This window comes from Numida meleagris, chromosome 6 (genome assembly GCF_002078875.1).
Source record: "Numida meleagris isolate 19003 breed g44 Domestic line chromosome 6, NumMel1.0, whole genome shotgun sequence".
Classification (NCBI taxonomy): Eukaryota; Metazoa; Chordata; class Aves; order Galliformes; family Numididae; genus Numida; species Numida meleagris.
In genome coordinates, this window is record NC_034414.1 from 46,184,026 (window position 1) to 46,199,623 (window position 15,598).

The following is a 15,598-nucleotide window of genomic DNA, read 5'->3' on the forward strand; positions in this document are numbered from 1 at the left end:
GCACCTCAATGTCCTTTCTGTACTGGGGCGCCCAAAACTGAACACAGTACTTGAGGTGAGTCCTCACCAATGCTGAGTACAGGGGCAGGATTACTTCCCTAGTCCTGCTCACCACACCATTCCTGATACAAGCCAGGATGCCGCTGGCCTTCTTGGCCACCTGGGCACACTTTTGGCTCATATTCAGCCAACTGTCCGTCAGCACACCAAGGTCCCTTTCCGTCAGGCAGCTTTCCAGCCACTCCTCCCCAGGCCTGTAGGGTTGCCTGGGGTTGTTGTGACCAAAGTGCAGGACCCGACACTTGGCCCTGTTGAAACTCATATGGTTTGCCTTGGCCCATTGATGCAGTCTATCCAGGTCCCTCTGTAGTGCCTTTCTACCCACTGGCAGATGAACACTCCCTCCCAACTTGGTGTCATCTGCAAACTTACTGAGGGTGCACTCAATCCCCTCATCAAGATCATTGATAAAGATGTTGGGTAGAAGAGGCCCCAGCACCGAGCCCTGGGGACATCGCTTGTGACTGGCTGCCAACTGGGTTTAACTCCACTGACCACAACTCTCTGGGCCCGACCAACCAGGCAGTGTTTCACCCAGCAGTGTGACTTCTATCTTTGCAGCTGTAGAACTGCACATTGTAAAAAGAGGAACAGTGCTGACATATCAAATACTTTTCTTCCAGAGACTACACTTGAGTGAAGATGTTGCTGGAGCCACATTCATGGCTGCAGGGAGCTCCATGCCAGAGCTGTTTGCATCTGTTATAGGTATGGAACCCACACACTGGCTTTCATGAGATCTCTTAAAAAATCAGCAGCCAGTCAAGCAGAGGCATCCAGAAATACTGTTATTCTTCTGTCAATGTGTAGTCAGCAATTGCAGCTGTCAGCTAATCTGGGTTCATGTAATGGGGTTCATATAATTAACTACTCAAAATATCTCATGAAACTGTGAATCTCCTCTCAAAACACAGAGAGGAATGGCTGATTCTGAGCACTGAAAGTAAAAGAAGAGTTGTCTTGTATTGTGGTCCCTTGACGAAGAATTAGAGGTATTTGATGCATCTTTTGCTTCTTTTCTCATAAATTAAGAAAATTAATTTTAGCAAAGAAGTAGGGGAACAAGAAACATGGAAAAAGAAAATTAATGTGTAGATCTGCCTAAGTCAGAAAGACAATGTTCTGTGTACATTACTTACTGAATTTTTTTCAAGTAATCTCTGTACTATTAAGGATTATTTATATAGAAAGAAGGTCTCAATGGCAAAAGTAGAACCATTTAAGACAGGATTATGCTGGTAGGGAAGGAAGAATGCAGCAAATGTAGTACATCTGTTTTTAGTAAAGCCTTAGTATACTTTCTGCTATTATCATAACTACAAGCTTTAGGAAAATGCAATCTAAGGGAATGTACTATAAAATCGTGCCCAAATTATTAGAAAGCATTTTTCAAATATTAGTTAACTAAAAGCTAGATTTAAAGCTGGAGATGGATCTGAAGACATCCTACAAAATGTCAGTCTTATTTTTATATATAACTTGAGTGAAAAAATGGACACTAGATGGAAGGCTGAAGATAAAGAAAGATCTTGACCAATTTGAAATCATCAAGATGAAGTTCAATGTCAGAAAATGAGAAGCATAAAAACAATGAAGTGAATATATATGCAAAGGGTATAGTAACTGTTTGGAGATCTGTAGATCTAAAAGGACGTTGGTGTATTGCAACAGAAGCAGGAGCCAAAGAGTAGCTGATGGTGGGATGTTGCAAGTAACAAATGATTATGTATTGGACCCATTTATAAAGCCCAGACTTTATAAAGTATCCTGCCTTGTTCAGTTCTGCTAGACAGCATTTGAGATATTATATCCAATCATTTTACTAAGTTTCAAGAAAGTTCCAGACAAATTAGAACAAATGCATTGACACAAACAAAAAATGGTAAAAGGTTCAAAAATTATTATCTTAAAGGTAAGCTCAAAAAAAAAAAAAAAGAAAAAGAAGTCTGTAAGGCTCCCTTTAGTGAAAGATTTAAAGTACAAGACAAAACTCTGTAGTGCAGTCAAGTTATCTTTGGTCCTGTCTCAGTGTTGAAGATTACACTAGATAATACATAGAGATCTCTTCCAGTCCTTGATTTTTCTCGTTCTGATAGAATTTTGTTACAGATAGGTGTCTGAGGCATATGTAGGTTTAGTATTAAAGGAAATGTGGCATTTGTTACTAGAACAAGTGAAGTTTTAATCCTGTTTGCTTGTTGGAGTTGAAAGGCGCACATTATTGTACCGAAGAACACTACTGGTTTTTTGAGGGAAGAATCTCTTACTTCCATGAGACATTCCAAAAAGATGCTAAATATTGAATGCCTGAGAGAAAGGTTTCTGTGCTTTATTACACTGTATGAAAGGAATTTCATGCTTCTGATGTTAGTTGGAGATATTTTTCACTCATTTAAATGGATTACTACACCGGTAACATCTAAGGTGTGAAATACAGGACTTAGGATAGAACTAACTGACTAAGACATTTATTTAATTTTAATAAAAATACATATATAGAGATGTTCATCCAAAAATGGGGAGCTGATAGCTAGACTAAAAGCACACAATATTCCATGGAGAAGTGAGCGTTTATTATGAAACATATTTTAGTAAAACTTTCAAGTGATCTGTTATTCTTGGATAGTACGTGTTCTGATTAATTATCCGTGGCCTAAAATGAAATGATGGAGGTAATAACTCTGCAGTTTTCCTCTGCAGGTGTATTTATCACTCATGGAGATGTCGGAGTAGGGACCATTGTTGGTTCAGCAGTTTTCAACATCCTCTGCATTATCGGTGTATGCGGATTGTTTGCAGGACAGGTTAGTAAGATGCTTCTCTTTGTGGAGTTCAATTGCTTATATTTGATTGGTTTGCATGAACAGATATTTGAAAAAAAAAATAAGGAAGAACCATTAATAAAAATACAACAAAGCCAACAAAAAATGAGCTGGCACTTCGAGAACTATCAGTTTGGGAAAGAAATTATGGAATACTTTGCAAATAGCAAATGTTTCCAAGAAGTTCAACTGCAGTTTTATCACTCTGAACATGTAACATGCAGAGGAACTTGATTCCTCTTCATACAGTACTGTGTCCACAGTCAGATGATCAGTGGCCTCTGTTAATCCTTCCTGGTTCTGATTCTTGTAAAAATAAAAAAATAAAAAAATCTAGGACACAATCGTGAGATTTCTTATATATTTTCAGTAGGTCGTTAGACTGTGTGTCTTATATTTTTCTGTGTTTAGTCAGCTGTGTCCACAATTAGAACGATATGGGAGCCATTGCTTTGTTGTGCTCTAATGAATTGTACTTTAAAGTATGGCAAACTAAAATATTATTAGTTAGAAGTATGTTTCATAAACGGAAGTTTCTAGATGATTTTTATCAATAGTGTTTATTGTAGATATGTTGTCTAACAGACTGATATGAGTTCCTGTTAGCATAAAACTGTTTGTTCCAGAATTGTTAATCATAATTTTACTCATATATCCAAATGATTGCAAAGTAGAAGCCAATGTTTTGTCTTTAGAATTGCTTACTTTTGTTGTCTAAAGCTGTGATATTTTTCAGGTGGTTTGTCTTACCCAGTGGTCTGTGTTCCGAGACTCTGTGTACTACACCTTATCTGTTATCGTACTTATTGTTGTAAGTAGCTCTCTAATCAATTAAAGTGTTTTATTGCTTGCTTTTGGAGGAAAGGTCTGCTAAACATTGATATGTGCTGATGAACAGTTATTTTCTTGGCTAGTTCTAGTGACATCTAGAAGTGAAAACTCAGCTCCACAATATCTGCCAAATACAGTAACTTTATACAGTCTCACAGAATATATGTCCACCATATCAGTCCATGTCCATTCATTTTGTACCTGCTGTCTGTAAGGTTCTGCAAACCAGCGGTATATGGTGCAGTTAGCACGCTCTTCTGACTCAGAGGACTGCTAGTGGATATGAGAATTTTTAGCGCTACCTTGCACCTCTATTTTAAATAGAGAAAGTGGCTGTGTCTCACATCTACACAGTTTTATTTCACGCATTCTGGATAAATTTTTCTAAATAGAGCACCAGTAAGATATCATTTTGTTTATCTAGAACAGTGAAATGGATCTGAACACTTTTATAGTGGCAGGGAAGGGAAGAAGCCACTTAGTTTGATTTCTAGAAGTATAGATCACTAGCTGCCTGTTCAGCTGCAGAAGTTAAACGGCATCGTTTAATCATAAGATGGCTTGGGTTGGAAGAGACATTAAAACTCACTTAGTTCCAACCATCCTGTAATGGACAGGCACATCTCTCACTAGACCAGGTGGCTCCAAGTCCCATCCAACCCACCCTTGAATACTTCCTGGGAGGGGGCATGTTCAGCTTCTCTGGGCAAACTTTTCCAGTGCCTAACCACTCTCATAGCAAATAATTTCTTCCTAATGTCTAATCTGTATCTACCCTCTTTCAGTTGAAAACTGTTACCACTTGTCCTGTTACTACATGCCTCTGTAAAAAATCTTTCTCTGTCTTTTAACTTAAAAGGTTCCAATAAGGTCTCCTGAGAGCCTTCTCTTCTCCAGACTAAACAAACCCAGCTCTCAGTCTTTCTTTGTAGGAGAGATGGTGTATCCCTCTGATCATTTTTGTGTCCCTCATCTGGACCCACACTAACAGGTCCACATCTTTCATGTTGCCCTGGAACTGAACACAGTACTACAGCTGGGGTCTCACAGGGGTGAAGTAGAGGGGGAGAATCACCTCCCTTGCACTGCTGGCCATGCTCCTTTTTATGCAGCCGAGGATACAATTGGCTTTTTGGGCTACAAATACACACTACCTGCTCATGCCCAATTTTTCATCCACCAGTACCCCCAACTCCTTCTCTGCAGGGTTTCTCTCAATCCTTTCATCTCCTAGTCTGTACTGATGTTTGGGATTGCACCAACTCAGGTGCAGCACCTTGCACTTGGCGTTGTTGAATTTCAGGATGTTCATGTGGGCCCACTTCTCAAGCCTGTCCAGTTCCCTTTGGATGGCATCCCTTCCTTCTATTATGTCAGCTGCACCACCCAGCTTGGTGTCATCTGCAAAGTTGCTGACTGTGCACTTGATTCCACTGTCTACCACTGTCTACATCATTATAATAAAGACATTAAATACTATTGAATTCAGTATGGAACCTGGAGGGACCCCTCTTATCACTGATCTCCACCTGGACATAGAGCCATCGACTGCAGCTCTCTGGATGTGTTTATCCAACGAGTTCCTCATCCACCAAATAGTCCACCCTTCAAATCCATCTCTCTCCAATTTAGACACAAGGAGTATACAGAGCAGAGTGAAGATGCATAGCCACTTGACCTAAGAGTAGAAGTGAAGCGTCTCTCACATGCTCACATTGTTGTACTAAATATTTATAACAGTCGTTAACAGGGATCCAAGCCTTGTCCAAAAGTTTTGTGCTTTAGAGCTGTTAGGGGCACAATCTATATCATGAAAATTCTGATTAGAAAGCGTCAAAAGGGAAAATCTCCAGTAGGTTATGGCTAGATATGACTGATATTTATTAAATAAATTTGAATGTTTTTCAAGATAGATGAGAGAAATGTAAACTTACATTTCCTTTTTTCCTTCTTTCTAGTTCATACATGATGAGAAAATAGAATGGTAAGTTGCCTAGACTATTCCTTAAAATACTGTATTAGCCATGAGACTGAGCAGTTAATGGTGTTGCAGCATACCTAGATTTCATTCGTGCACCCTGTAAGCAAAAGCTGGATTTGACACCTAAGAAAGTTCTGCTGCTCTTATTCTAGTTGTTAACATTTACAGGTGTACTAGGTTTCCCAGAGAATAGGAAAAAATGGGATTCTAGTGGAAGATCATAGACATCTTCTAAAAGGGTCCTCTAAAAGAGTGCCTAGCCTATGCTTCAGCACTGATGTGAGAGAATACCTTGGCAATGTGATCCTCAGAGGGCAGCTCTGGTTTCAGTCTATGTAGCAGATTTTTTGAATACATGGATTACATTTTATTTGCATGTTTATCAGAACTTAATAGGCTTTGCTTCCCCCATTCTCCTGAGACACTATCAAATCTTAATGACATGAATCCTGCATGCACAAATGTGACTTGTACTAGATGTTTAATGCACATTCCTATGTAAAACTTGTGAAGGATACAGCTGTTTGAGTGGTCTTTTAACACTTTTTTTTTTTGTCTCTCTGAGGTGGGAAAGCCTTATACTCATCGTTATGTATTCATTCTACATACTTATCATGAAGTAAGTGCTTCTTTCCTCTGTATTTCTTCTCTTCAGATGTTAATTGACCATCATTCCTTTGGTGTGGTTTTGTCCTTGGCTCTCCTGAGAACAATGCAGCCAACCATTTTTCTATGTATGGTCCCTTGCATTTTCATGCTTAATCAGTTTTGTTCCAAATATGTGCCTGCAATGGGTAACACCATACTTAGAGAAGCAGTGAGGTAAATTGACAGCTGGTGCAGAAGGAAAAAAGCCATAGTATAGTGAATGTCCTGATTCCAAAATCCACAACTCCAGTGTTCTGCCTTCACTGAACCTGACCTAGTGTTTTTTTGCATTCTGCTGTATCTCATGAAAGAGGTACAGCCCTTGCTATACAATTACATTGCTACTGAATTGGGAAGTTTTTTCTCTTTACTTCCTATTAGTTGTAAGAAGACATGCATCTATGCTTTACTGCTTGCTTGCATAAGTTGTTCACAGATGCTTGAAAGTTTGATGAAGATTTACAGCAGTCCAGCCTTTTCAGACTTTTTTTGCACTTTCAGGTACAACATGAGGATGCAAAATTTCTTCACACTCAAAAGCAAGAATGTTGGAAATGGTGACGCAGTCGACAATGAGATGGAAGATGGTAATAAATGTTTTGCCTCTAGTTGTGATGACCCATCCATTCCATTACTGTGGAAAGGTAAGGCTGAGCAGACAGGACTTGGAAAAACAATAGTTCACAGGATATCCTCTTTTCCTCTTTAATGATGATTAAAATACTGTTATAATTCGATCTTCGGTAGGATATTTTATTGTATTGACTTGAAAACTTGGCAGTCAGACCACCAGTTGAAAAAAAATCAAAATTTTATTTTATAGAGTTTCTGAAAGTAAGCTGCTTTGCACATGGGCAGTTTTTGCTTCCTTTTTCTTTTCTATTCAGTGTTGAGCTATGACACTGTGAAAGAAATATATTTTTTTTTGCCAGGAAGAAGGCTATTTTCACTTGAAAAAAATTGAATAACTAGTTTGGAACTAAAAGCTGAGGCTTGAGTGTAGATGGAAAGACAGGCGCAGATCAGTGGGCAAAAGGGATTACATGTTGAGTTCAGAAGATCTTCAGAAGACTGATTTTGACATGCCTATATAGCCCTGCATCCATTGCCAAGCACATATGTAAAAGTGAGAAATGCAGATTCTTTGCAGTTTGTTTCGTTGTCATAAACGGTAAGAAGATGACACCCAGCTTCAGGTACTGAAGGTAAGGAAACATGCCCAGGTTGTTGTTGTGGGTTGTTTTTCTTTTTCCTAACCTTGTTTGCCTTTTTTTTTTCTACCATTCTCCCCAACCCCCCTCTTTTTTTTTTTTCCACAGAGCAAAATTGTTGCTCTGTTCATAGCTCCAGCTATATAGTTCAGTGAGCTCGAGCAACTCTTAACGAGTGAGGTCTCCTTGCTGTGTTCTTTGGAGACCTCTCACATTCTAGAAGACTGAGTTCAGCAACAATGAAGAAAACATTTGGAAAGGTCCCCATGTAGTAAAAAATAGTGGCAAACAGGAATTTATAGCAGATGCACAGAATCCTTCTCTTTTCTGCTTTTACTCTAGACCAGGATCTCTTCAAAGTAGATAGTATCACTTGCTGCGTTTATACAGTGATAGAACACATACTTTGGTCTCCCTGTTCTGTTTCTCTCGAATCAAAATAGGACACATGCCATGTGCCATGTCGGTGACCTACTGTTAGTTGGCACTTGGCTGGCTTCTGAAGCTGAGCTATACCTTCTTCAGGTGTAGCTTTCTGAAACAGCAACACTTCTGGTTCATAGTATATATGTAATATGCAGCTCTTTCTTTTAATTACTTTCTAAAGCTTTCACTGCTACAATATAAAAGTTTCCATTAGTGGAGCTGCACAGAGAAACAGAAGAGTTTTTCACTGTAAAATAAAGTCAGTTTCAAGGGCAAATCCTACATATACAGGTGAAAGTGAAGTATTAGTACTTTTTAAGTAATGCTCCTATTTTAAAGCACAGACATGGATTTTCTTACAAATTTCCACCAGGTGGCATGATTCTATGCCTGCCTAAAAACAGAAGCTCTTGAAAAAAGCAGAGTTTTTCTGGTGTGATGTAGATACCTTAGAGTCTGATTAGAGGTGAATTGAAGTCAGCAAGAAGTTTTCTGTTGACTTTGCCAGGGCTGTAGGTGGTGACCCTCGTGGTGAGCAGGAAATGTGGGAAGCTTGTTAAAAGAAAAAGCTGTTCATAGAAGATATTTGTCTGAAGAATATCACTGAGGAGAATTAGAAAAGAATTTTAACTGTTGCATGTTTGCGAAGATGTGGGATTTTTGCATTTTTTAGAAGGAGCTTATTTGTCCCAGTTGGGGCCAAGATATCTGTATTTATAGGCATATAGAGTGAGCCTGTAGAGTTGTTATGAAAACACACGAGCGGTTTGCTGCAGTAAGTCAGAACAACTGCAGTTATTCATATATGTACAGTGATTTCTTTTACATCATTACTCAGTTTTTATCAAAGATAAATGTGGTTTGTCACTGTTTCCTTATTGTTTGAAGAAGCAGTTCTAGAGCAACTGCAATGCTTTCATGATATTATCACGATACTTAAAGATAAAGAAGAACAATGGAAACTTGACCAAAATTCACTTGAGGGCAATTAATCTGATGAGACCTAAAAAGACATCTGGCCTTTTTTTTTTTTCCCAGGATTGATATCAAACGTTTTTTTTTTTTCATTGTCTAACTATGGCAAATGTTAAACTAATGTGGTTGGACAGCGTTCTGCAAGGCCTGATTTCTATGCAGTTTGTCTGTATATTCTTTCACAGGAGAAGCTACTACATACTAACTAGAAGAGTCATAAGAATGGCTAGGCTTCTCACTTGTATCATCAGTTGCAATACTCGGCAAGGTTTATTTGGTTTAAATGTCGGAAGGGAGAAGTTAATTGCTCCTTTATGCTTGCCAAATGCAAAATGCTTCTAGTGCTCTTCACCATTAGAGATTTAACTGCAAGCAAGACTACAGCGTAGATTCTTGGGGAAGAACATATTTCTTTGTGAAACCAAAGATCTCTGTATAATTCCTACGGTCACCCCAGCAGACTGAAAACTCCTTGTAGTGAAACAAAGCATCACACTCAAATGCAGAAGAGTAAAAGATGTAGCCATTTACTGATGATTTAGAGGCTTGCTTTTTTTGTGTGTGTGTTTAATGACAACGGAGCATTACTTTTCTTCAGCTTTGAAACAACTTTGTTACAATATGCTTTGAGACAGTAAAACAGATATTGCATAATGTGTTTTACATGTCTGCATGGATCCAGAAAAACTTCTTCCTGAAAAACAAAAATATTTCATCACGGTAACAATGCAAACAATAACTGTGTAGATTTCTGTGTGTTTAGAACAGGTCCATTTTAATTCCTTTGCTTGAGTTGAATGTTTCCGTAGATTTCTTTGCTTCCTGGCTGGAAACACGCACTAATATTTATCGTTCACTTCTACCTCCTACATTCTCTTCCTCTTCTTAATGTAAGTAACAATGTATAAGGGGAGTGGGATGGTGAAGCTAAGCTAAGGAAAGCAGTTAAACAAGCAGCAAAGAATGTTTTCTTTTTCCTAATATAATATTACCTGTAATAATTATTGCAGTCACATGCATATCTCCTGCCCTGCTTTCTAACACTGTATGGTTATGTCTCCTGTCTGCTGAGCCTTGCTTTATGTCCTATATGTAGTGTGTAGCATTTGTGAGAATATTGGTTTGTTGTTAAGCGTTAGAAGTCTTTGCCTATACTTGTGTTGATTCCCACTATAATTTTGTTTCTCTGTTTGTGTTCTTACATTGTAGAGCAAAACTATTAACCTGGTTACAAGTTCCATTATATTAACAAAGGCTTACTTAAAACATGCTTTTTTTTTCTGGACAATTGCTGTTTTTCATAATTTCAAATCTTGGAATGTTAAAGATATGATAAAACTCTGTGAATTCCTTTTCAAAAGGAGTAAACACAACATTAGGGAGTACTGGATGTGTGTCAGTATCTATTAAGCACACTAATACAGTACAATAGCTTTGTAGGTTTTGGGAGTGCTGTCTGTACTTTCACAATATACATGCTTTTGGAGAAGGCTGACAAAGCCATAGAAAAATAAAGTGAAATAATACAGCACTACGTCAGAAGTGGCTGGGTAAAAGCTGCTCCCACTAATCTGAGAGCAGGTTGATGGCTGCCTTACTGGATTGAAATCCCCTTTCAACATGTGGTCTAAAAGAGATGCACTACTGATGAACAGGTTCACCAGGCTGCAGAAATATTGCAGGAAAGTCACTAGTAAATTCAAATATTCAAATTAGTATTACCCCTTGCCTAAAGGGAATGAACGTGGGCAGTGGGAAGAGTGAATCTTACAACTAATTCTGTCCATTGTGAACATTAGTGAAGGGCGTGCAGCAGTATGGCAAAAACAGTGTTGTGATGGTGGATGAGATCATCTGCTCCAGTCCCCCCAAATACCGGTTCCCTGAAGCTGGGTTACGGATTATGATCACAAATAAGTTTGGACCACGCACCAGAATGCGGATGGCAAGCCGACTTATAATTAATGAGGTAGGTTTGTTACGAAAACAATGACTGGCTATGAGGCAGAGGGGTTGCCAAAGAGTCACAGTGATTGTGGAATTCAGATTCTGCCGCGTTTCTAGGCATGGGCTAGAACTTTCTGCAGTAACCATGTCACAGCAGAACTGAAGATGAGTTCCCAGTTGGTTATGCTGCCTGTCTTAGTGAGAGGGCAGTCACCAAGGAGAGATTGCCTTCTCTTCCTGACAGATGTTTGTTTCAATGTGTGTGTGTGCACCATTCGGATTTTGTCTGCAGAAGAATTGTTTTTGACCATTACAAAGGTGGTCAAGATGAGAAAGGATAGTGGGCAGGCCAATCAAAAGTCTGTAAGTATTGCTCTTTTATGAGCAGCACAATAGAATCACAACAGATGTTTGCTTGCCTTTGTAATCTTCATTGTAGTCATTGACTCAAAATGAAAATGCACTAAAATCCTTTCATGAGAGGATTTGCTCTGAGCAGTTTTGGTTAGCTCTTAATTAGTGCATTGTCACCACTATATATTGCTTGCTTCATACCCTGTTGCTGAAGTGACAGGATTGGCCAAGTGACACTGTTCTGACCTTGCATGAAGTACAGTTAGCAGGGAAAGATCAGATAGGACACAAGGTAGCAGCTGTCTCTGTAAAAGTCTTTCTTTAGAGCAATTCATTTGTCAGAAAGAAATACTTCTTAATGTATATGTGCCCAAAGAGCTGATACTTGCTGACTGTTCAACATCTGCAAAAAATGTTCTCTGTACCAGGACATTTTGAATCTATATTGTTATGTACTCTCAGTGCCAAAGTTTTGCAGTCTGCAAAGTTTTCTCTATCTTTAGTTACTTTGTGTTAATACTAGTTTCAGATTTCTTTTACATGTTGTGCAGTTACTTTATTTTTTCAGACAAATCAGAGGAGTTTATATGATGGTGCAACAATTTGTCATTAAAAAGACAGCATTTATCAACTCTGTATTATCTCACCTAACAAACTAAATTATTATTTTTTTATACAAGAGTAGGAAATTATTGTCTCACATTCTCCAGCATAATAAGTCGTATGTATACTGATATTTAAAACCTCTCACTGTAACTGTACTATGTATTTTGAATGTAACAGCCTATAGGGGCAAAGTATGAGCTTTATGAGAGTTTATATACTTGGATAAGGACAATACAAGTTAATTTTGCTTTTGAAATAGTATTCTGGTACCTTTACATTTACCACTAGGAATGGAGATGGGAAGGAGGCAGAAGAGTAAGAGAGATCTCAGGCAATGAGTAAGCCATCTTTAGTAGGGTAAAAACATCTTGATTGTTACCACTATTTAATGATGCTCTCTCTGGTTTGAGTGGGAACTGCAGAGTAAGAAGTGCTTCAGAATAACCAATATCATTAAAATGTGATGTGTAAGAATAGATACAACAACTTTGTTGATCATGGCTTGGAGTACTCATGCCACTAATTTTGGGGTGTATGGTCAACACTGGCCTCATGCAGACAGATAGGCCACAGACAGATTTGCTTGTTTCTGGCAAAGGAAGGCTTTGTGGAGAAACATCATGGCTCACTTGACGGGCTGGACAGGTAGCAAAACTCAGGTGTAAAAAAGTGAAGAATTAAACTTATGACAGTTTTATCTTCAATACTATGCAGCGTCAGCGGTTAATCCAATCTGCCAATGGCTCAAGCAAACCACTTCAGAATGGGAGACATCAGAATATTGAAAATGGGAACATCCCTGTGGTGAACCAAGAGGAGGAAAATGAACAGGATAATCTGTCTCCGTTTTCATTACCAGGTAAGCTTTATTTTCCAGACTCTTAGGGCAAGGAAACAAAAGAATTAAAATGCCAAAAAGTGGGTTGTGGGTTGTAGGAATAGACAATATATGGGGGAAGGAGAGGAGAAAAGGATATGATTTGACTGTCTAGAGGTTGGGTTTCATGAAAGTAAAATATGGAGGCAACATAACTAAAAGCAGATCTTAGGGATGTGTTTTCCAGCCATCATGCACCTCAGAAGTCCTAGTTTGCCAGAGGTGACGAGAAAGCAAATAAGGTAGGTTTATTTTCAGAATTTTGATACAACAATGAGGCAAGCACAACACTGCAATTCTGAAGTGAACTATTAATACTGCCCAACTGGAAATTACTAGGACAGAGGCAGCTAGGTTATATGTCATAACTTGATGTAGTGACTATAGGGGAGTCTTGGACAAAGAGTAAGAAGGGTTTAGAGGTAAAAATAATGTTTAATATTTTTGAAGGTGTTAAAAATTCTAAAAATAGCATTATCTAATAACTTTTGAAAAAGCTTTTGAAATTTTTTAGAAACTGATGTGAAGGGCTATGTATAATCAACCTCACTGTGCCTGTAGCACATTACAGGTTGACTCCACCTCATGTTTTGGAGATTAGACAGCAGAGATTAGATCAGCTATCACAGGTATGTAGTCACTAGTATTCTCTCACACACTCGCTGTTTAACCCCAAGGTTATGCAGTACAGATGAGTATCGCATACAGAGAATAAGGAGTAAGAATTTTCCATTTGTCACGATTCTAATTTCTTTTAAGATTCCATTGCTTCACTTGCCATTAGTTTAAAAGATATTTGTGACTGAGCAAACAGTGAAGCAAGCTATGTGAAGATTGGATAAAACTATGTTTTAATGTGTTGCTGTATTGTGTTCACTTAGAGGATCTTCTTGCAGTCAGCAGTTACAGGCTTCTATTGGGGTTAAAGAGCAGAAACAAACCCATTCACTACAGATGGGTGCATTAGCTGTGCTCCTGATAATCAATGAAAGCATAAAAAGAACTTTTTATTGCATGGTGAAATAAGTGGATCCAAGTCAGCAATATACTTTTGCACAGAAACAAAAACAGAAGATCTTAAAAATGCAGATTTGAATGCACATGTTGGCAAAGAAGATTTTTTAACTGAGGTGTTTTTATCAACTTTTTAATTCAAGTTTTAATTGGGCTGCACAATTGTGCATTTATTTTTACATTCCAGGACAGTGCAGAATTCTTAACTTGTGGCAAACATTACGTGAAGATATTGCCATATTTTGATTTGATCAAGATTTAGACAACTTCTTTATGAATTAAAAAAAACTTTGAAGTGGAGCTTCCTAAGTGTGTAACATGCAAAAAAGACTAAATGTTTGGAACAAGAAGAGTGTTAAGACTTATGTCATTGACCTTTTCTTAATGCAGTTTTTCTGCATTTTTGAGAAAGTCCTCAAGAAAATTGAGTGTTACAGACCAAAGTGGAAACACTGATGATTCAGTTTTACTGGAATGGAGCAAAAATTCAGTGTGAACTCAAAGAGTTCACATAGAAGTGTTAATGGGATTAAGATTCTCATCATTGTTTTCAGGTTTTGTTATTCCTCTGCTGTCTGGAGATGATAATCTATAATCATAATTACTCAACTGTTCCCTTCAGTCCCTGGTAAAATTATGGAGACGATTATTCTGGGAGTTATGGAAAAAAAACTTGAAAGACAGTGCAGTCATTTGTCATGGCCCATGTGGGTTCATGAGAGAAAAGTCCTGCTTAACTAACTTGCTTTCTTTAATGACAAAGTCATCTTTATAGTTGATCAAGGGAGGCTAGTAAATGTGATTTTTTTTGGATTTCAGCTTTTTGATACTGTCTCTCATTATCAAAATGTCCAGCATATAGCTATGCAAGTACATAGCATGATGGGTGAACAATTGACTAATGGGTTAGGCTCAAAGGGTTATAGTAAAATCGGGTTATGCCAGACTGGTGGGCAGTCACTAGTGGGGTTCCCCAGGACTCCATTTTAGGGCCCATTCTCCTCAGTGTTTTCATAAATCATCAGGACACAATAGTCATGCATACTAAGGAAATTTGCAGATGATACTAAATTAGGAGGTGCTCTTGATTTCCTAGAATGTAGGGAAGCCTTGCAGAGAGACACTGTCTAATTAAAGGGCTGGGCAATCACAAGCCACTTGTAGCTTCTTTAACAAAAACCAGTGCCAGACTGTGCTTCTGGAATGAGCCTGCCCTGGCTATATGTACAGACTGGGGTATGAGAGGCTGGAGAGCAGCCTCACAGGAGGGGATCTGGGGGTTCTGGTAGATGGAAGCTGAACATGAGCCAGTAGTGTGCCCTGGCAGCCATAGGGCTATTGGTACCCTGGGGTGCATCAGACTCAGCACTGCCAGTGGGTGAGGTGGTCCCACTCTGCTCTGCAGTGTGCAGCCTCACTTCCAGCACTGGGTGTGGGTTTGGGCACCTCAGTATAAGAAGGACGTAAAACTATTGAAGAGTGTCCAAAGGAAGGCTATGAAGGTGGTAAAAGATCTAGTGGGCAAAATGTATGAGGAATGGCCGTGGCCCCTTGGTCTGTGCAGTCCAGAGCAGAGGAGCTGAGGGGAGACATCATGGTGGCTACAGCTCCTCACAGGGAGCGGAGGAGCAGTGCTAAGCTCTGCTCTCTGATGGCAGTGACAGGACCCAAGGGAATGGCATGGAGCCGTGTCAGGGGAGGGCCAAGTTGGGTGTTAGGAAGGGTTCTGCACCAGAGGGCTGTGGGCACAGCCCCAAGCTACCAGAGTTCAAGAAATGTTTGGACAACAGTCTCAGAAATATGATCTGGGTTTTGAGTGATTGTGCGTGGAGCCAGCAGTTGGACG

General features: G+C 39.0%; 1 protein-coding gene across 5 annotated transcripts in view; it reads left to right on the forward strand.

Annotated features, from left to right (window-relative positions):
- The window catches only part of SLC24A4 (solute carrier family 24 member 4), a 90,300-nt gene that overhangs the window by 54,459 nt on the left and 20,243 nt on the right, over positions 1-15,598 (forward strand). For 4 of the 5 annotated variants that reach the window (XM_021403905.1, XM_021403903.1, XM_021403906.1 and 1 more), the window contains 8 exons: positions 684-768; positions 2,761-2,864; positions 3,619-3,693; positions 5,672-5,697; positions 6,260-6,313; positions 6,844-6,986; positions 10,754-10,923; positions 12,576-12,720. In XM_021403905.1, coding sequence (XP_021259580.1) covers positions 684-768; positions 2,761-2,864; positions 3,619-3,693; positions 5,672-5,697; positions 6,260-6,313; positions 6,844-6,986; positions 10,754-10,923; positions 12,576-12,720 — 802 coding nt within the window. The remainder of the gene's footprint in view (positions 1-683; positions 769-2,760; positions 2,865-3,618; positions 3,694-5,671; positions 5,698-6,259; positions 6,314-6,843; positions 6,987-10,753; positions 10,924-12,575; positions 12,721-15,598) is intronic. The other variant, XM_021403904.1, reaches the window with a different exon arrangement.